The 23,699-nt window shown below is 40.1% G+C and overlaps 1 protein-coding gene across 3 annotated transcripts; it reads right to left on the bottom strand.

The window, feature by feature from the left end:
• Positions 1 to 2,229: 2,229 nt before the first annotated feature.
• Positions 2,230 to 20,136, bottom strand: LOC104936459 (periostin). Of its 3 annotated transcripts, XM_027273818.1 has the most exons (24): positions 19,870 to 20,136; positions 19,107 to 19,205; positions 14,916 to 14,980; positions 14,616 to 14,773; positions 14,353 to 14,517; positions 14,102 to 14,248; positions 13,661 to 13,802; positions 12,215 to 12,427; positions 11,963 to 12,097; positions 11,706 to 11,854; positions 11,132 to 11,268; positions 9,928 to 10,058; positions 9,685 to 9,815; positions 8,415 to 8,517; positions 8,253 to 8,320; positions 8,110 to 8,155; positions 7,810 to 7,845; positions 6,093 to 6,292; positions 5,927 to 6,053; positions 5,763 to 5,792; positions 4,160 to 4,204; positions 3,833 to 3,919; positions 3,711 to 3,746; positions 2,230 to 2,993 (listed from the first exon to the last, which is right to left on the bottom strand). In XM_027273818.1, the coding sequence occupies exons 1-24, from the start codon at positions 19,986 to 19,988 to the stop codon at positions 2,938 to 2,940; spliced, it is 2,625 nt and encodes an 874-aa protein (XP_027129619.1). In that variant the 5' UTR covers positions 19,989 to 20,136; the 3' UTR covers positions 2,230 to 2,937. The 3 variants fall into 3 exon arrangements, with proteins under 3 accessions (XP_027129619.1, XP_019131317.2, XP_027129620.1); XM_019275772.2 differs by having other exon boundaries at positions 5,927 to 6,292; positions 19,870 to 20,135; XM_027273819.1 differs by lacking the exon at positions 4,160 to 4,204 and having other exon boundaries at positions 5,927 to 6,292; positions 19,870 to 20,134.
• Positions 20,137 to 23,699: the final 3,563 nt, after the last annotated feature.

Below are 23,699 nucleotides of genomic sequence, written 5' to 3' on the forward strand. Positions count from 1 at the left end.
TAATTATGAGGACATATTTCTATGGGCTGGCCTGGCAAGTGAGCATGGCATCATTCCTGCCTGTATTACGATGGCATAATCTATAGAGGACTTTGAGTTCAAACGGCCAACCGTAGTTTCTGGAACACGTGAAAATCCAAAACTATCCATGATCTTTGAATGAATATTTTGTGATGTTCATCCAAACATTTTTTCAATTACTCATGGCGAGAGAAACAATGGGGCTCTTCTGTCAACCTCACAGTATATTCATCGGAGGCCTGCATTCAACACTTGGCTCCTAATTAGTATTAGGACCACAGCTCATGTGATGTTGTATTATTAAAAACATGCTGGGTTGTTTCTGGAGCATCAGATAAAGACTAACCCTGTTTAGTTATATTATTTCTGATACGGTTGTCAGCCCTTGGCTTAAATTGGGCTGTCAACCAGGTGGTTTTTGACTCATTACACACTATGATATAATAGCTCCTCGGCTTGAACAGTTGCCAGGCAACCAGTGTAGAAACCTGGAGTTGCTGGCTATTGCTGGAGCTTCTGGAATCAGGGCTGACTGACTGTAGTAATACTACTGCCTGATTCTGGATCAAATTATCAACCCAACATTGTAGTGAGTTGTGTCCTAAAGCGATTTAGCATTTTCACAACAAACAATAATGTAACTTATTTGTATAGCAATTCTAAACAAGGTTACAGTGCTTGACAAAATACACAAGAATAAAACACAGCGTTAACCCTATATGAAAACGTGTTTCATTTGAGACAGAGAAATTGTGAAATATCATGTTTTATTATTGTCACATTATTTTTTCTGTTGGAGAACGCACATAATGTGTGTCAGGTGTGTCCTCATTCTACATGATTATGAGAGATTATATCATTTCAATTTATTTCGCTGTACCCAATTTAATCACTTGTCATGCATCTGCTCTCTCTGGTCTCTCTGTCTCTCTCTCTCTCTCTCTCTGTCTACCCATCAGCTCCACCATCTGTAAACATACATGTCTCAATAATGCATGGTACTAACTAAACTTCTTCCCTGGATGTTTCTGTGCTTCTGCTCTGCATCTCGGCTCATGGTAGAACTGTTGGTCTCTGTAAATATATATATTATAAAGAGTACAGTCTAGACCTGCTCTGTATGAAAAGTGTCATGAGATCAATTTTGTTATGATATGCCACTATATAAATAAAATAAAATTGAATTGAATAGATACTCGTCTGTATGATGATTATTATCTACATCAATTCTGCAGAAGTTAAACTGTAGAAATCCAGCCTTGCAAGAGGTGTGGTAAAGGTTTAAGTCTAATGTTTGGTTAAAAAATGGGATAATGCTGTGTGTTATTGATTGATATATCATTATTTATTATTATCTACATCTTTCATCTTTCATTGACAAAGAATCAAAGCTAAAAATTGTTGAAATGGAAATGGAAATGAGACACAGTTGTATCTCTTCACTTCCAAATTCTTGGACGTGTGCTTCTGGTGTACAACATACAGTTGTGCCATTGTCAAAACTAATTAGCTATATAAATTTAAGCCTGTGGTTCAGGGCTGCAACTTCATCAGGCAAGCTTCTATGCACCTATGCCGCATGAACACACCTCAGCTAACATACTATCATGACCCACTCCCACACTTTGTGGTGAAATGCCTGCAGTACTTCGGTAAACTTCTACTCCCCTCTACTCCCCTGAACAAGCTGCTACAGATAATTTTAATGATGTTGCAACAGAGCTACATTGCACATCGAGAACTATTTCATAATTTTTAGCTCACAGTCATGTTCGTTTTCTTCTAAGGACCCATTCACCCTTTGATCAGGAGATGGAAAAAAACAGATCTACAGCTCATCATGATATGATTTAGATCTTGCCCCAGGCCCTCATTTAATGGACCCTAATTTGTAAGACCACAAAATCAAAAAAAACCCTAAAGAAGTTGTGGACTATTATGATCTGTTTTAAGCTTTGGTTTAGGATGGATATGGAAATAACTTTAGTTCATAGAAATGTGGCTTACAACATGATGCAAATTTTAGAACTAATTTCCCACTGTTGTATGCTATTTGTCTTGTATTACAAATTGATTAATTTGGACATGTTATAGAAAGTTTATGTCATATTTATGTACTGATATTTTGTAGTATTTGTGTTTTGTTTTTTTTTGTATTGTGTGGGCAGAAGATGGCAGAAGGCATGAAAAGCAAATAAAGGTATATCATTTTTCTGAAGTCACTATACACATTTTATTCATGCATTTGCCACTGCTTTTAAGTCAAAACAACATTATGAATGTGAAGCCTGATTGTACAAGGACATACACAAGTCAAGATTCAAAATTCAACAGCATGAAACATTTTGTTTTATGAGTAAAAAAAGAAGCCATATAAACTTAAAGGAATGACTGGAAACTGTATAAAAATCCATTGTATTTTTTAATTACCATGTGATAATTTACAGAGGTACAGTACAGCATCTAATGGTAGCAAAACACTATTTGACACTGTATTTGTTGAAATGCATTCATCATACTGAATGCGAGCACCATAAAAGCATACAAAAATCTTCCCAAGCCATCTGTTCACAAAAAGACATGATTAATTAAAAAAAGCATATGTTAAAAAAAAATCTCTCTCAGTGGTAGAAACACTATCTACCCCGCGGCAAAAGTTCATGTTTCCCTTTCACACCGAAGGGTATTTAAATCTCATTGCATTGCTATTGAACATCATGCCTATCACATACAGTATCGTCCAGATGATGTAGTAAACAATTATTCTTATTGGGGGTTTGTACAAAGAAATATTTAGATTGATTCTATCTTTCCCTATTGGTCCACAGTTTGTCAATCCTCCAGCGCTCGACCAGCAGCACCGGAGAGGCATTCAGTCTCTGCGGTGAGCCCGAAGATGTTGCCTCCCTCTTTGATTCACTCCCTTGGCTTATGGTGACGCCTGACCAGCCTTGGTCTCCTCCTCATTCCAGCTGTAAAAGAAAATGAGTTTAACAGAGGAAATGAAGGTGTAACTGAATACAAAGACAAAGAAAATAAAGGGGTCAGAGGGGAAAGATACAAGACGTGAAGAATAGGTGGAAGCTCTTAAAGGTAGATAATGGAAGGGAAAAATATTGAAAGAGCGAAAGGAAAGGTTTGATAGCTGACTTCTTTGATTGAGTGCATTTTCCAGTAATCATTATGTAGTTTTGGCAAGTTTGATCTAACATTGGTGTTGACGAATGCAGTGTTGTAGTCAAGACCAACTAAACCGAAAGACCAGACAGTATTTAGCATACTTAGGTAGCTAATAATCACAAAAACCCTTTGGGTGAAGCATGGTTGTTACATTGAGTCACCTCATTAGGCTTCTTGGTGACTCTTGAAGTCTTAAAGTATTTATGAATTGCTGTGTGTTCTTTTGGATGCTGTTTTGCAGATTAATTCTTTGCAGTTTCGGAAACTTTACTCATATTTCAGGAGATTGGGCTGAGGTGTCCTTCCAGACAGGTAACAAATAAATCAATGCACAGCAATTAAGTGACGCACCCACAGTTGTTGTCTTGATTGTTTTTGAACTAAAAGCCAGAGTCCTCTTTGTCTGAGGCCCAGACGTTTTTTTAAAAAGTGGATCGGTCTCAAGATCAAGACCAATTACAAGTACCACAACACTAGATGATCGCTTCATCAACTAACTATGCTCTTACCTGGAGCTTTCCTTGCTGCAGCAAATCTACCTCCCTCTGCAAAATGAAGAGACACACAGTTATCACTGCATTTGGGCACACAAATCAAGGGACTACACAGATCTGCAGTTATGAGCATTCACCTTTAATGATTTTGGTAATTCTCTCTGATTCCTCATCGATCAGGTTTGGGTTGCTGTGGATGGTGGTGATCTTAGAAAAGTCTGGGCCTGAACATTCAAAACAAAACCATTAGATCCAAAATGGAGAACAATTTGTGCCTCGCATACAAAATCATCTATGAGGTTACATCAGTTTTAAAAATGCATCACATTCTCGTTTCCACCGTGAAGTAACCATTTATCTTGCTTAAGTAAAGACAGATTGTAAGAATAATTATTTCAAGGTGGAAAGGACACAAACATATAAAAGAAGAGTTGAAATGAAGAGTTTGCATATGGAATCCCTACCCTCAATGACAAACGGTTCGTTCGCTGAGCTGTATCTGGATCCACCTTCAGACGGGCAGCGGAGAAGGGTGTTGAAAGTCATTTAACGACTTAGCAACTGTACTGACTGACAGACAGACAGACTGACAGGTACATACACCCGGTAAAACACCTCCTCCGCCACCGCTGACACAAAATCAAGCACAGATGTGCAGTATTTATGAACACAACACACACTTGCACACAAATAAACAGGGTGTGAAGTAGAGGTGTGCAGGTGGCTCCGAAAAAGAGAGCAAATTCTTTTTCTTAGCCAACAAACTAAGCTGCAAGGCACCAGGGAAACAGTTATACCACCCAACAATGTAAATATATATATATAGTTTAGACACTGCTCACACAGACACATCACAGATGTATTAGGCAGAGAGTAAGTAATAATGGGATTCCTGTCTGAGAGACAAGAACACTGAGAGGAGATCAGATGGACAAGTGATGAGATGGGCACACATTTAAATCATGGCACACCATAGGAAGCAGAAGCTCACTTTTTCTTCATGTAGCTATGTGTGCCTGACCAGTGGATGTAAAATCATCCTCCTCCCTTCATAGCATCATTACTGAGCCCATACAACATTGTAAACCAGAATGAGCTTGAGAAGATCTGGATGGTGGCTGGCCAAAATATTTCATATACTGTACAATCCTACACAACAGAATATTCAACAGTGTTTTCTCCGTGTAAAACATATCTGGCTGTCCATTACAGCAGCAGAGGAACATTACAGCAGCAAGGAAGCAACAATATTGTTAGCTTCATTGGCTGTTTTGCTGTCACTAATTCATGACTCTGACAACGATGAAAATATAGATATGTAGGATTGTTCTGAATAAGAAAACAGAGCATTAAGTATAACCATGTCTTTATGTCCACAATGATTTCAAATGTTAGGTGTTACGTTCTGTCCTAATTGATTGTACTCTCACTTGAAACATACTTGGAATACAGTAATCCTAAATGTACAGCTTTACATATGTGTCAGTTTGGTGTACTGTAGTGGATTTCTTGTGTTGTTTTAATCATGTCAGATGTAGATGCTTAGTTCTACAAGCCAATACTGAACGCTGATCAAGATGTCAAGGAACAGAAAAGACAGATCAAGCAGCAACAGAAACTCTGGCTTACACCAAACACAGTAGCACAGGATGTAATCCATCTGGGTTTTTAGTTTATCTTTGAACCACCAGTGATAAGCCAAACTGCTAGCCTTAAAGATATAGCTGGAAATCAACAGCAGTAGCCAAAACAGTCACTATGCGAGTCACTATCATGACGATTGTTTAAGAGTAGGTATGAAAAACTGGTTTGATTTCTTAATACAACAATCTAAAAAATCATCAATAAATGATAAATAATAAAACTAAAAGTCGCCCTGAACGCTAAAATGGTGCACACCATGACTTAACTGACAATCACCAAGGAAACATGTTAATGTAATATGAAATGAAATTCACATTAGATGATGATGGACCGTGGATGCGTTTGTTAGAAGAGCTGTTAGAAAATGCATGAAAGTCCTTAGATCAACACTATCACGCTCTCCAAGGGTTCAGAGAAACTAACCTGTGTCATCATCTCCACCGAGAGCTCCACCTGCAATAATTAAAATGTGTTGCATCAGGTTACATTCAGATCTATCTCTGTCGATATGTCGTCTCATTCCAGACTTTATCTCATAAGTTATCATTTGCAATCCAAATTTGTACTTGAAATGTTCAATAGCTTACCTTCAATAACTCTTGTAACCTTGGTAATAGTAGGCTGTCCCTCAATGAGCCTGGTTACTTTTGTGATGGAAGGATCCCCCGCAATGACCCTGGTCACTTTTGTGGTGGAAGGATCCCCCGCAATGACCCTGGTCACTTTTGTGGTGGAAGGATCCCCCGCAATGACCCTGGTCACTTTTGTGATGGAAGGATCCCCCGCAATGACCCTGGTCACTTTTGTGGTGGAAGGCTCTACGTCGATGACCCTGGTCACCTTGGTGATCACCGGCTCCCCCTGGATGACCAACTCAGTTACTCTTGGCTCTGTCTCAATGACTCTTGTTACCTTGGTGATGATTGGCTCATGGACGACCGATACATCAGGGACTGTAGAGAGGCGAGATATAACATGAGTTTCCATTAAGAACACCCCCACATTCTCTCTATTATGAATAAAGAAGGAGGCTGGAGGGACATTATGTGAGGTTATCAAAGAATGCAGAACAAACAGTGGCTGATAGATGAAGCGTATTAGATTACATTAATGAAAAAATAAAGGCTTTAATAAGTACTGCTCCATGATCCAGTGAGCTGCTCTCAATAGACACATTCATTTTCTCTGCTATTTGTTGAATTTGAAACATCAAATTACAGACATATTCATAAAATATTTACAAGTTTTGGTATTGAAATTATTTTCTCTACTGATCTGAAAATGACACAAAAGGAGAAAATGTGACATGTTCCATAACTCTTTAACACATTTTCTCTGGAACCAGATAGAAAAAAGCCGACAAAATTTCTTTTGAATCAGCTTCAGCGGATACTTCAGCCAGGGACATTCTCTCTTTTATGTATTCTGCTTCTGAGCACAGATTCTATTTTAATGTGACAGTATTTATATGTACTATAAAGAGATGAAAGCTGGCAGATGGATATTTGTATCAGATCTTTGGCCTGAGGTCTCTTGATACGAAGCCTAGTCTGGTAATCAGAGCCAGATTTATGTCAAAGAAAGTCATTAAGAGATTTTGGTAATTCATGCTTAAAACTGTGGCTGCTCTGCTTCGTGAGAATTTACTATTACAAGGATATGCTGTGCAAGACCTGGATGATGGATTATGGTGAGGATAATATAGTAATGTGACGTGTATGTGCATGTATGTGTAAGAAGTGAGAGTGTATATTCTAACCCATAGTTTTACAAGCACAGTTTGTCATTAATATGTGTCAATGCCAGTGTCATTTGAATTTAAAAACCTGCAGCTACCTTCTGTATCATTATTGCCTCCCCCTTTCTGTCCCTTTTGGCCTTTAAACTTGTTTGATTAAAAACAGAGGGCCTCGGACATGTAAATAGACATTTCAAAAGCTTTATCCAGGATAACATCTGAATTTCCACACATTTCTGGCATAACATTGTAACCCCTAAAAATGAAATCCTCTGGAGGTCCAGACCTTTAGCTCTATAGTCCACGTAATATGCCTAATTACCTTTGAAGAGCCCGACTTTATCTCCCCTATGTTACCCAATACATCAAGGCATGCAAGTACACTGGACTCAGCCCAACTGAGTGAACAACATCCAAGAGTCCTCTGACAGCCTAATTACCTCATCCCTAAAAAAGCTGATTCAATATGCCAAAAGGTTCAAGTGGACTTTAGCAATAGAGGGGCTAGAGGATAGAGTAAGAGTGGATAATCAGAGGAACAAAGGAGAGAACCATGCATGGAAGAATGACATGCATGAAATATGCACATCACTGCAGGCTGGATTTCACTTGAAGAACAGATGCTTATATTTGAACATAGAACATGAATTACTTTCAAAGGCAATCATGAGTTTTATAATCACCACTAATATTAAATATATATGACCAAGACAGATTCAAAATTTGTCTTACCTGTTTCGATGTAATGTGTGGTCGTAATGATCCTCTCTGTGAAGTAAGCGGGAAATGGTGACTGTGAAAACGTGCTTTTCTGGTATCCCGACCACTCAAAGTACTTTTGTACATTTGTCACAATCACCCATTCACACACACACATTCATACACTCATATCCAAAGCATACACAGCACAGCATGACAGCACAGCCATACTAGATAACTATACTACCTGAGCCACAGCTGCCAGAAGCACAGAAATAAGAAGTAGTTTTAAGTTGACACAGATGCAGTAATAGTGGCACTAATGATACTTACTGAGGAAAGTCAGCGGGATCTCAGCATAAGAATATCCAGAAACAAACTAAAGAACAGAAAGCATAACAGAATAGAAGGCATAAGATAAACAAAATGATATAAAAGGTCTCTTTAATGTATGCATACTCTTAGTCTTCCTTTACCTTTATCTGGATGTACCTAATCAGTTTCTTCAGGAGGACCAGGAGGTCCTGGCGGCCCACAGGAAGGTCTGTAAGTAATATACATCATCAGAAGAGCATAATGCATCCCAGTGCACACTGCACATAGAAGAATGAATGTATAATAACTTAGGGTCTTCTCACCTGCGGGATAGAGGATGTTCTTCACCACATGGATCACACCATTTGTTGCCATCAGGTCACTGTCTGGCACATCCACAGAGTTAACATGGATAGAGTTGTTTACCTGAAGAAAACAAACAAAAACAGCACATGCATATTTATTACATGTTATATACATGTTCTTATTTTGTGCGTCAGCTACTGCCTAAAAAAACCCTACAGAGACATTTATTGTGTAAGACACTGACACTTTAACACCTTTAAAAAATATCAGAGGTTTTGAGGTAAGGTGATACTTATGGGAATCCCAGGCCTCTGCATTGGAAGTCTAATCTGGGAATTCCATTCATGATTAATTTCCTGCAATTTGATTGTCTCTGTGGAGGTGACTGCAGGTGGACATGCTAAGTTAAGTAAGTGATAGGTTTCTCTACCACCTCTGTTTCCTTTCTCACCCACTCACCTTCTAAACTGAGCCATAGAATTCATCTCCAGCTTTTAAAACCTATAACACACGTTTCATGAATCACTGTCCCCTGTATCACTTACTCACATGTTGGTGAGTTATGCCAAACAAGCTGTGTCCATTAAGGAAGCCATGCAGGCCTTGGCTGATAACCTGATATTACACTAGAACACAGAGGCATGTCCAAATTTGAGGTAATGGGTGAAATGATGATAAAGCGAATGAGAGCAAAGCAAGACAGGTGGATGGCCTCAGAATGGCTGACTGGGGAGTGGTGGGTGAATTCCAAGAGTGGGCGTTGATGGAAATGACGGGAAGCCAGGTTTTATTACTTCTGGCCTTTCTCCAGAGATATCATGCTTTGAAGTAATAGAATAACGCTGGCTATTTGACACTATTGTTTTTAATGAGAATGTGGTGAAAGGTTGGTCTTAAGTCTCACAATGGAGGCTCTGAGAAAAGGGGAAAAAAGTGTTAATGTTTAGGTATTTATTTGGTTATTTAATTTGGTTACATAAATCAAATTTCTTTTTAAAGTAAATCAGCCCTTGAATATCGTCTCCTCTGCTTCTTTTTCTGTTGTGATTGGTGATTCCTACATTTGTCAGAAAGTCTTTTTTCAGACAAAACAAATCTAGCTGACAGGCAAATTAGTTCATGCGATGTAATCATTGTTGCACAAGTACAATGTTCTTCAATTGTTGAATTTTATGTGCTGATGCATGAGTTGGTGCACAAATAGTAGAAAGATTCAGGAACTAAGGAATTCTTTCTCTGATTCTGAGGACACAAACACACACTCAAATGATGGCTGATTGTACATACAGACATGACTTGCAGATTGTTGCCCTGAAGGGTTTTGAGCAGATTGGTAACGCCTCCCTCTAATCCTCCATTGATGAAGATGCCATTACTGAAGTGGTACAGCAGAATCGTCCTCAAAGCATTCAGATCACCTGTCCGTGACAACAAAAAACGTGATTTTCACACTGTATGCAACACCTATCTTTTCTCTCCTCCTCACTGCATTATATAACTTTATATGCTGCATGAAGAGATTCAGTGCACCTTTAAGCAGTTCAAAGTCCTCTTTAGTGAGGCCATCAAAGGCTTCATCAGTTGGTGCAAACATGGTGTAGGAGCCTTCCTGCTTCAGCAGGTCAGTCAGTCCTGCAATCTCCATCAGTGACAGGAAAATCCTACGTTTAAAAGTAAAGTGAAAGAAAGGAAATTAAAAAGTGCACACAATAAACTATGCATTGAAATGAAGCCTACTTAAGAGCAATGTGCAGGTTGAGTTGTACACTTTTGTTTATGGACGCGATGACATAATGTTCAGTGACAAGACATAAAGGGTTCCCTGGCTCTGTTGGAGGTAGCAGACTTTTTTCAAACTTTTTGATGTCAATTGCAGTTTTTCATCAGGGTGAAGTATCATTTCAGACTACAGATTACATGTCACATTTGGACCAAAAAGCAGTCATGTGTTGCTCATTTTAGACAGGAGGATTGTACTTTTGACATTGTGATATGATGGAATTCAGGCTGGGATTTATGGCAGTCTTGTGTGGTCCCGTTGAGTCACACATCTGCTTTCCCAGTTATTCATCATCAGCCTCTACTGACGCCGATATCTGTTTTAGATGCAGAAAGTGTGAAATGTGCAAGGTCTGTGACAGAGAGGATGTTTGCCTCGTTCCTTCCAAGTGTTTTCATTTGTGTCCCTTTACCATGTGTGCCTGCCTCTATCTGTTGTGTTTGTGTGTGTGTTGCTGGGCATGGCTTCCAGTCTCCCTCTCCCGTGCCTGATCACCTCGCCAGCTGTGTCTCATCATCAAATCAACCTCTGTATAAAAAGAGCGGCTCAACCTCTGGTACTCTGTCGGATGTTCAGTCTCCCTTGTTTTAACAATGCTACAGCCAACTTTGAGAATCTGTGCTGTGAATCGTGTGTAACCTTGAGCTCCTTGTGCTTCAGGAAAATCCTCTGACTCATCTCTGCACCTGCACCTTCTGGAAACCACACATCTCCTTCGTGGCTAAAATAAACTGTTTGAATTTGATTCTGATCGCTGGTTTGTGGCCAGGCATAACATTTTATTTGAATGTGAAGACAGTAATGTTATTCCTTTCCTCATATTACCCTTTTATTGTACTTAAATCTTGCTCAAAACTTATGTGATGTAATGAATCTCCATTGTGAGGTGGATATAGCAAAGTATACAGCAAAAATAATAAATATATAAAACATAAAATAATAAGTCATTCTTACTTGAACCGTCCGTCAGCAACCAGCGACTCATACATTGTTTTCTCTGCAGGTTTGATGAGGGAGCTCATAACATGGAGCGCGCCATTGCTTCCCTCTTTACTGCCACGCAGCATGCATGCATTTTCTATGCACACAGCCTAACAAAGGAAGAACATTGAGAGAGCATGGTTACAGGTCTGAAAGTCACTATACAAATCTGGAAACTATTGAGCTCTTGGGAGGGATACTGTCACTCTCTCCCGTTTGATTGCAATCAATCAAACGGGAGAATTTCTGTGTGGAAATTAAAGCAGCTGTTTCTAATATCTCAAGGACTAGAGCAGAAACACACTTCATCTGCCAAGAGCTGGACTAATTAGCTGTTTTATTGGATTTGTTTACAGTTGAAAGACTACAAAACCATGTTAACAATTGGTTGGGGGCCCCACTAATGGCTTTCAGATTTCCACCATGGAAGCCGGCACTCTTCATTATCTTTCTATCACTTTGCGTTTATCTCTTTTCCCTTCCTGACTCTCTGTTTGAGTCTCTGATGCAACAAAAATACACACACAAACAAACACTTTATTCTCACAGTGCGGTAAATGAAGACTCTGAGCAGTTTGCCAGCCAGTGTTTCCAGCGTCTGACCATTGTAGAGCTCACTCAGTGTAATTTTCAGCTTCAAGATGTGGTTTTCCAAAATGTACCTCAGTAGGCTCTGGTCTGTTTTCATCACTTCGTCTGACAAACACAAACACAAAGTCTAAAATGACTTCTTCTGCATATGCTTAAACAACATTTTCTAAATCAAGTCAAGTCCCACAAGAACTTGTTTTAAGATCAACTCACTAGTGAAGGCACCGTTGACAGGAGCAAGGAGTGTGTACTCTGTCTTTGGACCCATGGCAGCAGCTAAGCCCAGTTCGGACACCATGTCGTTGAAAGTTCTCTGGGACTCTCCCAACAGATCCTTTGCTTCCTTAGCTGATATGAACCACATAAATGAGATATGCTGACAAACGATTTAGTCAAATCATTTGTATTAATGTTCGTATATTCTGGGGGACACGTTACAAAGATTAAAACGCAAGATGTGTCTACCTGAGTCAGGAATGAGCACCTGGTCGATGAGGTGGATGACACCATTGGTGGTGACAATGTCCTTCTTCAGTACCATCTTGATGCCGTTGACTGTCAGACTGTCGCCATCACAGCCGATCTCTATGGTGCTGCCCTCTGCGGTCTCATACACTGTGCCTGCCATGATTGCCTCTGAACACTGGACGCTGTTCAACAGGTGGTAGTTCATCAAAGCTAAGAAGGTGGGTCGAAGTGTTCAAGAGATAAAGGGAGGGGAAAAGAAAAAGTTGATTAGGTTGGACACTTTTATCGACTTTGTGGGTTCCCTGGAGTTATTTTTGTAATTTGGTTATACAATCCAAGATTTTCTATTGCAATCATTACTCAATATACAGGCACATGTACACATGACTATTCTTTCAGTTCTTTTATAAATATTTACAACATTACCATATGGGATTACACCTCTGACTGAGTTCAACTGTCAAATTAAACAAGCAAAACTGGCCCACAAAAGAATTATAATGACAGTATAAAAAAGCATTCCAAAAATTTAAATGTAATCAGTGTCACACTGTGGGCCAGTTTACTCTGTGGCCCAAACCTTAGCTTGTAGAAACAAGGCACAGGGCTCCATATCTTTACTTTGGAGGTTTATCTAACATGGTTGGTTAGCAAAGCCTGTTTGCCAAATGCCAGAGAATTTATCTAACATTGTGTTCCCAGAGGATACCACTCAAATTGGATTCATGCAAATCGAGATTCCTGGCAGCCCAGTGACTCAGCAAATACGCAGATAAGAAGCCACTGTGGAGACATGATCCTACATCCATTATGTGGTTTGCGGACATGCTTCTGCGTTTGAGTGTGTATCTACTCTTCACCAACCAGAGTCTACAGCTATGTTAGTGGATGTGTGTTGCTGTTGTTTGGACACAGTGGTTCTTTGAGCTAAAAAGTAATGTTAGCATTGCTAAAATGCTCACAGTGACAATGGCAACGCATTGATGCTAAGCAAGTATAACATTAACCATGAGCAAGGTAACATTTGCTAGTTAGTAGCAAACAAAAAGTATGACTGAGGCTGATGGGAATAGAAGCTGTGACTTCTCAGCTTCACAAGGAAGAGAATCATGCACGTCTGCAGAAAGTTTTGTGCCAATCCATGTAGTTGATGTTTAGATATTTCACTGGCTAAGTGAAACCTTTGTGTGGCTATGGCAGCTAGGGAAGTCAATGGGATTCATCCTCATTACAGTTTCTACTAAATGTAATCTACTCTATTCAACAGCTATTGAGATATTTCAGTCTGGAACAAAGTGGTGAACTGACCATCTCACCAGCTCACATTGCCATCCTAGACCGCTCCTATTTTAAGTCAGCATGGCTAAACATTACTGTAAGTGCTCTACATCTCTGCACACTAAAATCAATCAAAGGATGGTATGCTAGTAGTGTACAATGTACCTTTAACAACATCCTTGTCTCCCAGGATACTCTCCAGGTAGCCTGGGCTCAGTTTGTCAAAGGCTTCATTAGTAGGAGCAAACAGAGTGTAGTGGCCAGGCTGGTCCAGCTTGTCCATCATACCAGAAGCCATCGCCACAGTCTGGGGGAAAGACAGGGTGTCTCATATGTAGCATTTCTCATAGTGATTCTTACTAAACTGGATCAGACATCTTGCTACAAACATTAAGTTTCCAACTGGTACAAGAAGAATTACATATATTTGACGTTACGTCATTTGAATTACAAATGTAGGAAATCACCAATCACAAAAGAAAGAGAAGCAGAGGAGACGATATTCAAGGGCTGATTACAGTTACAATCATTCCACATCAAGCACATTAGTCAAACGTAATGATAGCTTCATAACCCAGAGATCAGATTAGAGTGCATTATACATACACCGAATGAGGAGAGGTCCTCATTGACATCCAGGACTTCTTTGATGGTGCTGCCAACAGCACTGATGACCCGATCAATGACATGCACCACACCGTTTGTGGCCACCTGGTTACCATGGATGATCCTGGCACAGTTCACAGTCACGATCTTCACAGAAAAGAAAATTTATATTAAGCAAAGACCATCACTGGGGTCAGAAGTCTTTTATAGACAGAATTCAATCATTCATGCAATCACATGCGTAAACTGACCCCATTTGAGTAGTGGTTGATGTAGAGCCCCAGGTCATTGTACATTGAAGTAAGAGACATGTCGTTCTTCAGGTCTTTGGTCAGAAGACGGCGGTTCACCATGTGGAAGTGAAGAGCATTGAATAGCTCGATGTTTACGTTGCTCTCCAGTGCAGACCGTACACTCTGGAGAAATCAAACATCAGTTAAAGGGCGGCATGTGTGTGAGTAATTATTGTTTTCATTTATAGAAAGAAAAAGTTCTAAACCTTCAGTCTACTTACAGGATCCAGCCTCTTCCAGGCTTCATCGCTTGGTGCAAACATGGTGTAAGAGCCTTTGCCTTCAATTTCCTCTCTCAGCTTTGACATGTCAGCGTATTGCTGTGTGGTCGTAGCGCTTACGAGCCCCAGTGTACCATACACATGGTCAATAGGAGCCACTAGAGGGGAAAGCAGAGAAATTCTTGAAGAAACAGAATGGTGTTGTAGTACCAATTAACTACATTTTGAGTCCACCCCTACTGTACGAGGAACAATACTGCAATATCAGAGCAGATAGGGGCTGTGGTGAGAGTCACCTACCTGCAGGACATCCTTTCATGCCATCCAGCTTCATGTACCCAGGACAGCACTCATAAAGGACCATGCTTCACACACACATAAAAACACAGTAGATTAGCTGATCATGAAAAACATAAATTAATGATTTATGACAGAATGTACACATACAATACAATTCGTATGGTGTCAGAGACTTGTACATTATAATAATTTGGTGTCTTTACAACAGCAAAAAGCAGAAAAATAAAACATAGATGATGCGAATGTGTATGTAATGCAAGTTGAGAAAACAAGTTTGCCAGATTGGATCTGGATGATGACCATCTCATTAACGGTGGAGATGTTTGAGACAGGAGAGCGAGGCTCCACAAAAATGTGATCTTACTTACCAAATAACAAATCCATAATTAGGCAAAGCACATTTGACAGTCAGAGCAAAAGAAGTGAGAGTGTAAGTAAATATATATTTTTTAAAAAGCAAGCAAGTCAAAGAGAATAAAAAAAGACCCAGCAGGCCAATCACAAAGCTGGACTAGACTCAAAGAAAGACTAGCACGTTACAAGATACTTTCTTCAAGACAGGCAGCCAACATCATTTCCAATATGTCATGGATAAACCCAGTAAATTAAAAACAGATCAGTAAGCAAGCTCCTGGCCTAACGTTCTTAAACTATTCTATCTCCCTTCAAAATGATTGCTGAATAAAATATGTAAAGCAGTATTTCTCCAGGCTGTCACATTCCAGTCAGATCCAACAGCAGAGTGTCAGAAACATTATGTAGACTCACAGCTACCTCATTCCTAAGGAAACCGGAGCTTTACAGCATATGCTTTATATTCATCTAGATACTGTAGGCATGGTAACATGAAAACCAGACAGGGGTGTCTGCTGCCCCTGGCAGCTTTCTCTTAGTCATTAATCTAATTCCCAAGGTAGTCTCCAAGAAAAAGAAAAAAAATCTTGATATACAGTTGACTTCTTGTGCCCATGTAATAGATTTAGTAGTTGGGGTGGAAGAAACAGCTCAAAGAAGTAGAAACATCCTGGCAGGAAGCTGAGAGGACCTGCACAGCTGCATGTTCCTCAGTCAGTTACAGAATGTTCAAGTTGCACTTTATTGCAATGTTATGAATGAGGTGTGAGAAGACTGACAGAGTGACCCACAAGTCAATATTCTGTCAAATTTTGGTTTAATGGAGGAAAAAATTCAAATAAAGGTTTATTGAACCAGACGGTAATCAAAGCAAAAGATTTGATTTGGGACTCATCCTAAGCTAACTTAGGTCTTCCAAGATGCAAACAAACAAAAAGTGAGTTAACATTGGAAGCAAAACAATGATCCACCAGAGAAACAGCCACAAAGTTCCTGAATGCTGGAACGAGTTGAATTGGGGTTAAACCAGGTTCCAGTTGGACCCTTCAGTGTGTTTGCTAAAGAGGTTTGCCTAGAGAGGTTTGAAAGTCTTCCTGATTTCTGCTTCCCTGTGGAAATACTGCCTCTATATGAACTCTGTGCTTTCCCTACACGACTCACGTCCAAAACAAATAACAGTTTGCCTTCCTTTCAGAACAGTAGTGATATATTATGTAGGAAGAAATGACTCCCATAGCCCACTTCAAACACACACACACACACACATCTCCCTTCAACTCCCTAAAATGACTCACATGTTTTGGCAAATGCTCTGTAATCCTCTTTATTTGTGTACTGGAAATGTGTGTGTTGTGAATTAGCTATTTTTCTATGTCGCTTACAGTGTGAATCGTTTTCTGCTTTGACACTAATTGTTCTAATGTACATTAATATTTTTCTAATTCTTAAATATCCACACACAGCTGGCTGGTATGAAGTCATTGCTGTCTGGCTGCTCACTGACAGGATAATGGATGTAGTATAGACCAGAGACAGAACTAGCCAACACGCTGCAACTAAGTCTTTGGCAGTGTCACTGCATGAACCAGCTCAATGTGGCTTCCAGATGAGCAGATGTGAAAACACATGGCAGGAACACACACACACATACACATACACACACACATATACTGTACTGGGATCAGATGAAAACATTACAGTTTTTTTCTGTTACGTAATCAACGTGAAAGTGTTTTGTAGATTCAGTGCCAGTGGCTCCCTGAATTCTTTTTTTTAATACACAGGAATGGTCTTAATGGACTGTAAATTAAGATTTTATGATTTCTCTGGCATTATTGTGGTTTAACTACAAATAAACAGGGTGTTAAACACCTGTCCTCGGCTCCCTGCGTTTTGTGTCTATCACCTACAGCACACCACTTTGAAGAAAATTGCTTCCACCTGAACCTTCCAAACATCACCTCAGGAGATCATTGTGGAAATGAAGTCATTTAGAAATCCGCATATCATTTAGAGCAGATAATTAAAAGAACACGGAACGGCACTTTCTTAAAGATCCAGGTATTACCTCCTCACTGCTGCACCCTCAAAGCTTGTTTAAACATTCACTTGTTCGTACACCAGCTGGCAGTGAAACTGCCACACTGTAGACTCAAACACCCTTTCCCTAATCTCTCATCAACACCAAATCCAGCTCAGACATAACCATAGCTGGGTGGATTTGCTTCACTGCTGCTGTACAATGTCCTCACTGTGACCACAGGCAGAGGCAAAGCTTTCACCTTCCTTAGTTCAATCACATCTTTAACTTAATACACTTCTTTAAACCTGTTTTAGGCACAGAGGGACTGAAATACACTTCTTTAAACCTGTTTTAGGCACAGAGGGACTGAAAAGATGACTAATTTAATGGGATTGGTAAAAGGAGACGTGTCTTCATTGTACTTCAACAGTCCAGAAGTAAAAAACTATGAAAATTGCCACTTTGGAAACCCTCGTTACCTTCCTGCCATGCACCCTCGTGTTACATTATCTTGTCTCCATGTAATGTAATCTCAGTATGAGCCACTGCTGTAACAGGTTGGGAGAAAATCACTCACTTCTGGACTCAATCAGTCTTTTGTCTATTGTCTTATCTCTTTATTTCCAAGCTCATCACAGCAGGGGGTGTTACAGCTGCAGGAGAAAATGTGTACGCGTGTGTGGGAATGTGTTTTCTTGCATGTGCATGTGTGTATGTTAGAAACTAAGTGAGGGAGAGTGTGTGGTTTTCCCCCATCTCTCACTATGCTTTGCATTCAGCTCCAGTCGAGCCTTACACTCCATCAACACATCAGCAGCTACATTTCATATTTCTACTTCAATATCTACTCATTTACTACTACCACGTGTCCTGCAGTCCGAAAATGAATTCTACTCTTTTGCTGGAACCCCATATTATATATATAAGACATATAAGACGTTTTTTCACCCAAAGCGAGACAGTTTTTTATACTTTATCGCTAAGTTCTGAAACAGCTGTCACTCCCACCGTGGGACAGAAAAGTCTTCACTTAAACCAGCAACCTTAAAGTCTTCTTAGAAGAACAAATGAAGAACCCATCACCGTACTAAAGCTGCAATATATCCTCTATCTAATCCAGCTGCACACAAACATTAAAAGCATATAGACACAATTGTTCCTGAGCATCTTAAAAGTATCAGATGGAAAGTGGGGCATCAATCACTCATCAGCATCAACAGGACTAGAGAAAAGACCCGGGCCCCCAGGATACAAAGCATGTCTAGACTTGAGAGGAGGGGGTTAGACAAAGAGGACAAAGAAGGATACTGTATATGGTATACAAACTCCATATGTGGGAAATTGGGAGTGTGAAATCCAGTTGGAAAGGAAACACACATTGTGTGTTGTGCTGAAGTTCTATGAAATAATAATTTATTTATGGGATTATTAAAGTATTTCTGATTCTGATTCTGATTCTGGAAAACAGGAATGATATACCGCAGTGTGGGCATTGCTTTATTTCAAAATCCTTAAAAAGACGTCTTTAATTAAAAACGTCTGTATCTTTGGGAAGTTTCAGCTACATGTTCAGGTGACTGGAGGTGAAATGACCCTGAGGGGCCAAACAGTGCTGACCTTGGCTGTTTGAACTATAAAGAGGGGACCAGGTGAGTAGGTCAGTGCAGAAACAGACTCTACAAATAGCTGATGTTAGTGTGTAAGCTGGGAGTGATTTACACCAAAGCAGTTTGGACTCTCTAAAGCACAAAAACAAAAAAAAACAAAAAAACATGTAGTAATTTGATCTATTTAATCTTCTGCGAAAGACTTACGCCTTCTTGCCGCAGATGGAGCCTTTGTACCAGTTCCTGCATGTGCTGAAGTACTTCTTTTGAGTCCCCAGGACCTGCTGCAGAGCGCACACATTGGGTCTGCAAGAGAAGGGAGGAGGTGAGGAAGGGGTGACAAAAAAAAAAGGTGCAGGGTTATGGAGGAAGGGTAGGTGAGACAAGGTGGAAGAAGAAGAGGGAGGAGGGATGGACAGGTAAGGTGAGGAAAGGAGAATGGTGAGATGGGCAGAGTTGAGGGGGGAGGTATGACACAGGTAGGGGTGCATGCAGGTAAAAAACAGACATCATGTATTCATGCTGCTGCTTCTTAACAATGAATACTTTCACTGTGTCTGGAGCTTTTGGTTTAAAGTTTTATTTTGTCTAATCACAATTTCTTATAACGGCGAATTTCAGAAACTAAAAAGTGAGAGACTTTTCCATTAAATCAATATTTTCATATTTTCATCCATGTTCCTGACCTGCTTCTCAAATCACGTTCGAGTTCTCTGTGTGATTTTAAACCACCTTTGAACAAACACAAATCTAAAATCAGACACATCTCAGTCTGCTTGTTACTAGTCATGCAAATTAATGTTCTGCAGACAAATGAACACAGGTTGATCATGGTTCATAAAATCACTTACAGACAAAGAACAATCACAGCATTCCTTAAATTTAGCATATCAGCTCTGTCTCTCCTCACACATCTTCTCACCTCTCTACTCCCCCCCTTCAACATATCCCCTATATCCCATCTCCTTACCCTTCCTTCCTGGCCCGTATGCGACTGTGGCTGACTATCTTGTCATAAGCTGAAGAATCCACACTCCCAAGAGAGCAGAGTGCCACCAGCACTAAGGTCACCACTAGCAGCTGATGCATCCTGGGCAGTTATCAGTCCTCTGTACTGCAAGGGTACCAACACACACTCCTTGTCTTTAAAACACACACACAAACACACACTCTCACCCCCCAAAAAATACACAGGAGATATGGGAGTGTGAGTGAGAGATGGAGCTTTTATACCAACAAGTCTCTCTCTCTCTAGCACATACCCACCCACCCTCTTTTTTACTCCCCCACTGTCTATACCATTATGTCCTGCTCTCACCCACACACACCCTTCTCTCCAGTCAAAATCCTCCCTCCAGCTCTGACTCGAGCATGAGCTTATTCTTTCTCCCTCCCTCGTGTTGTTTCACATTTCTCATGACTTTCTTTACCACCATCACATCCCAGAGCACCGAGGACACCCCATGATTCCAACTTTGCATTGCTCTGCTCTTTAAAAGGGGGGTTTTCCTCCAGCTGTGGAGTGTCTTTTAAAAACATTAGCATATAACACACTGGGAGTTCCCCTCACGATTAAAAGAAGCACAAAAAGAAGTAAGTGCATGAAATTAATCCGTTAAAGTTATATTTATAGACATTTTACTTGACATTGACACCTAAGCAGACACACAGTTACACACCTCTAAAACGTGTCCTTGGGGCATTTGGCAGCCAAATATGGGACTTGAATTGACAGAATTCTATTAAATAGGTTTCAAATTGGGTTGTAAATCAAACTCAAAGAGCCACGGTAATGAATCTGTGTCTATGACAGGTTCACGCTTTGCTTGACAGAAGCCTGACTGTATTTTTATGGTCCATCCCCTGGAACACCACTCTCCTCCTCATTACATTTACGACGTGGATTCATCATTTCCACCAGCCTTTTCCTCCCCTGGAACTCCTGTACGCGCTCGTCTTTTCTCTTTTACTCTCCCTGCTGTCACTTTCATCGCTCATCAGCTCAACCCCTCCCCTGGTTCCAACTTCTCCCTGCAGCTGTCTCCATCTCTGGTGTTGAAGCCAGATCTGATATTGAGTGTCAGAGGATCTATTGTGAAACCTCTTGTCATGTACGGTCTTGACTTGTGAACAGGCATGCTTCTATAGCTGTAGACACGCAGGTCAGCACCCTGATGAACTCAATTTTCATTCCACAAATATGACAGAGTGGATCAGAATAAATACATATAATGCAGCAAAGCAGAGATCAGAGAGATTTTCTGTTCAGAAATAACACACACGTGCAAAACAATGAAAGCAGATTGAAGTGAAACCACATTTATTTATTAACAGCAGATCACAGACTTACTCACACTTTCTGAACTCACATGAACTCTCTTATCCCAGGAAGGGCCACAGCATGCAGGAGGCTGAGCCATTTTCAGCAGGGCCTCCTCCCTTCAGAGAAAACTTCCTGTCGATGATACTATCTGAACATTTAAGAAAGGAGGACACACTTATTCATCCTGCAATTTAATGTAATTTAAACTTTACCAGCCTTTTTATTCCCCTCCCCACCAGATGCATGTGATGGATTATTACTTTGATTACAGTTAACAGTCCAACGCCCCGTTTCTCTGAGATATAGGTCATGTTCCTGGCCACAGGACTGTAAAACAGAAGGTGGTTATTGTGCATCTCCAATGAGATATTGGCAGAGATGAACTGGTACTCAGGAACTGCGCCGAACAATCCGCCTTCTCCTGACCTAATCCTATAATGACATCTCCCTCTAGTGGGAAGGACTTGTCAGTACAGTCACGTGTGAGGTCTCTGCAACCTTGATCACAGTCACAGATCACAGATCTCAGTTTTTAAAAACTGATTTATTGCACACACACACAAAAAACAGTGAATTATTTGATAATTTTGCACATACCAGTGGTCCAGGTTTGATTCCTGCCCTTGCTGCCCTTTGCTGCACGTCTTATCTACCCAAAGAATAATTAAAAAACACAAAGTCACACATCAATATGAACTAAAATGTAGTATTACATAATACCGATAATAGGAATAAGATTGGAGCATTTAAAATGTGTCAGTGTGTGCATGTTTGAACACTCTCTATTCATGTGTCCCTGCATGTGTGACAGCCTGGTTTAGTGAAAGATCCATCGCAAACCCAGGAGCACTTCAGCACGGCCTTTTGATCACGCATGGAGCTCGGTTTCATCATCTGCTCAATGTTTCATCTCTTTTTCACTTGTTCTGTCACTCTTTTTGCTGATAGAAATTAGGGCCACTGAGAGGTTTAAATAGAAAAGTGTCAGAAGAAGTCCACTTGGAGGGAGTACATACAGAGCAGGTGATGCAATTTTGAAGCAAAAAGAAACACAAAGTAACTAAATTGTTATCGGCACGCTGACATGCTCAAACGAGCAAACTAAAGTAAATGAGTCACAGAGTGAGAAAGGAAACGACTGTAATGTAATTACTCGAGTTGTCTCAAACAGAAATCTAGTAGCCGGCTCCAGATTGTACTGAAGTCAGTTGCAAGGCATTTATCGGGATCTAGGAGAAGAAACCACATCATGCCTCTCATGCCCTTTGGGATCTTTCTGTTGACTTTTAATGCTTGTCAAGGCTCTGTCCATGCTATATGTTATATATCTGACCTTTTAGTCGTGTATGAGCCAGTCTAGTCTGAGCTCCTCGGGCAGAGGTCTCCTGTCTGTTTCTAACGTGTGGCTGAAGACTAGCGATGACAGAGCAATGACAGAGGAAATCAGGTCTGCAGAAAACACACAACGATGGTTGTCCTGTTTGTTATTTGCATATATATATTTTTTAATAACAATATTTGTAAAGATCATCATCATTATTATTACTTAGTAATTCGACATGAACTCCGACCAGCCTCTAAAGCAAAGTGCTGGCAGATAAATGACACACTAACGGTTTCCTCTGGTTGTGGGTTTTTTCCTGACTGACTGTTAGAAATAATGAAAGCAGCGGCTGTTAATGGACAGATTGTTTTTGCTGTGAGGAGGAAAAATCTTACTGAAAGGATTTGTGGAGGATTCTAACTCCATTAATGCACGCTTAAATGGCACTCTCTTCCGGGATTCAAACTTTTTAACAGACTTTCATTCAAAACAAGACGGACGTTAAAGCTCAGTTACCCATGTGTCTTTTAAAGTTTGTGTTAAAGCACTGTATGTTAATGTGACTGAAGAGAGGGCAGAATCAATAACTCAATTATCAGCTGCTTCACTAAGCTGATGTTGTGCCCACAGAGGATTAAAAAAAGCAGTTCTAATAACCTCAGGCCTCACTCTTCTTCAGATTACAGACTTATCTAGCAGCAGTGCACCTCCCCTTAGTTTAAATGTATGTGTTTTTAAATTGGAGCCTCGAGAGCCGAGTGAACCTTATTGACATGAATTTTTTAAATGAATTAAGTGGAAACATGGCACCATGTTGTTATGCTTTCATTTCTTTGAAACTAATTCTTAGAGCACATAAAAAATGTCCTTGATAATCAAATCCACCAAAACGACAAAGAAAATAAAAACCTTTTAACCAAATCAATTCTTGTTTTTTGGAGATTTCTTTTGAGTGCCTCGAAGCTTTTCTTCACAATCGATAAGCCTTTATGAACGACTACAAAGGACTCAGAAAACATCATCATTGTCAAACAAACTATCAAAAGTAAAAAGTAAAGTGTTGGCAGCCGAAAAAACTTCAAACTGCGTTGATCTGTACTGACAGCTTCACAGAGCTGAAATGAACAAAGATGAATAATGAGTATATTCAGTT

This window comes from Larimichthys crocea, chromosome XXII (assembly GCF_000972845.2).
Source record: "Larimichthys crocea isolate SSNF chromosome XXII, L_crocea_2.0, whole genome shotgun sequence".
NCBI lineage: Eukaryota > Metazoa > Chordata > Actinopteri > Sciaenidae > Larimichthys > Larimichthys crocea.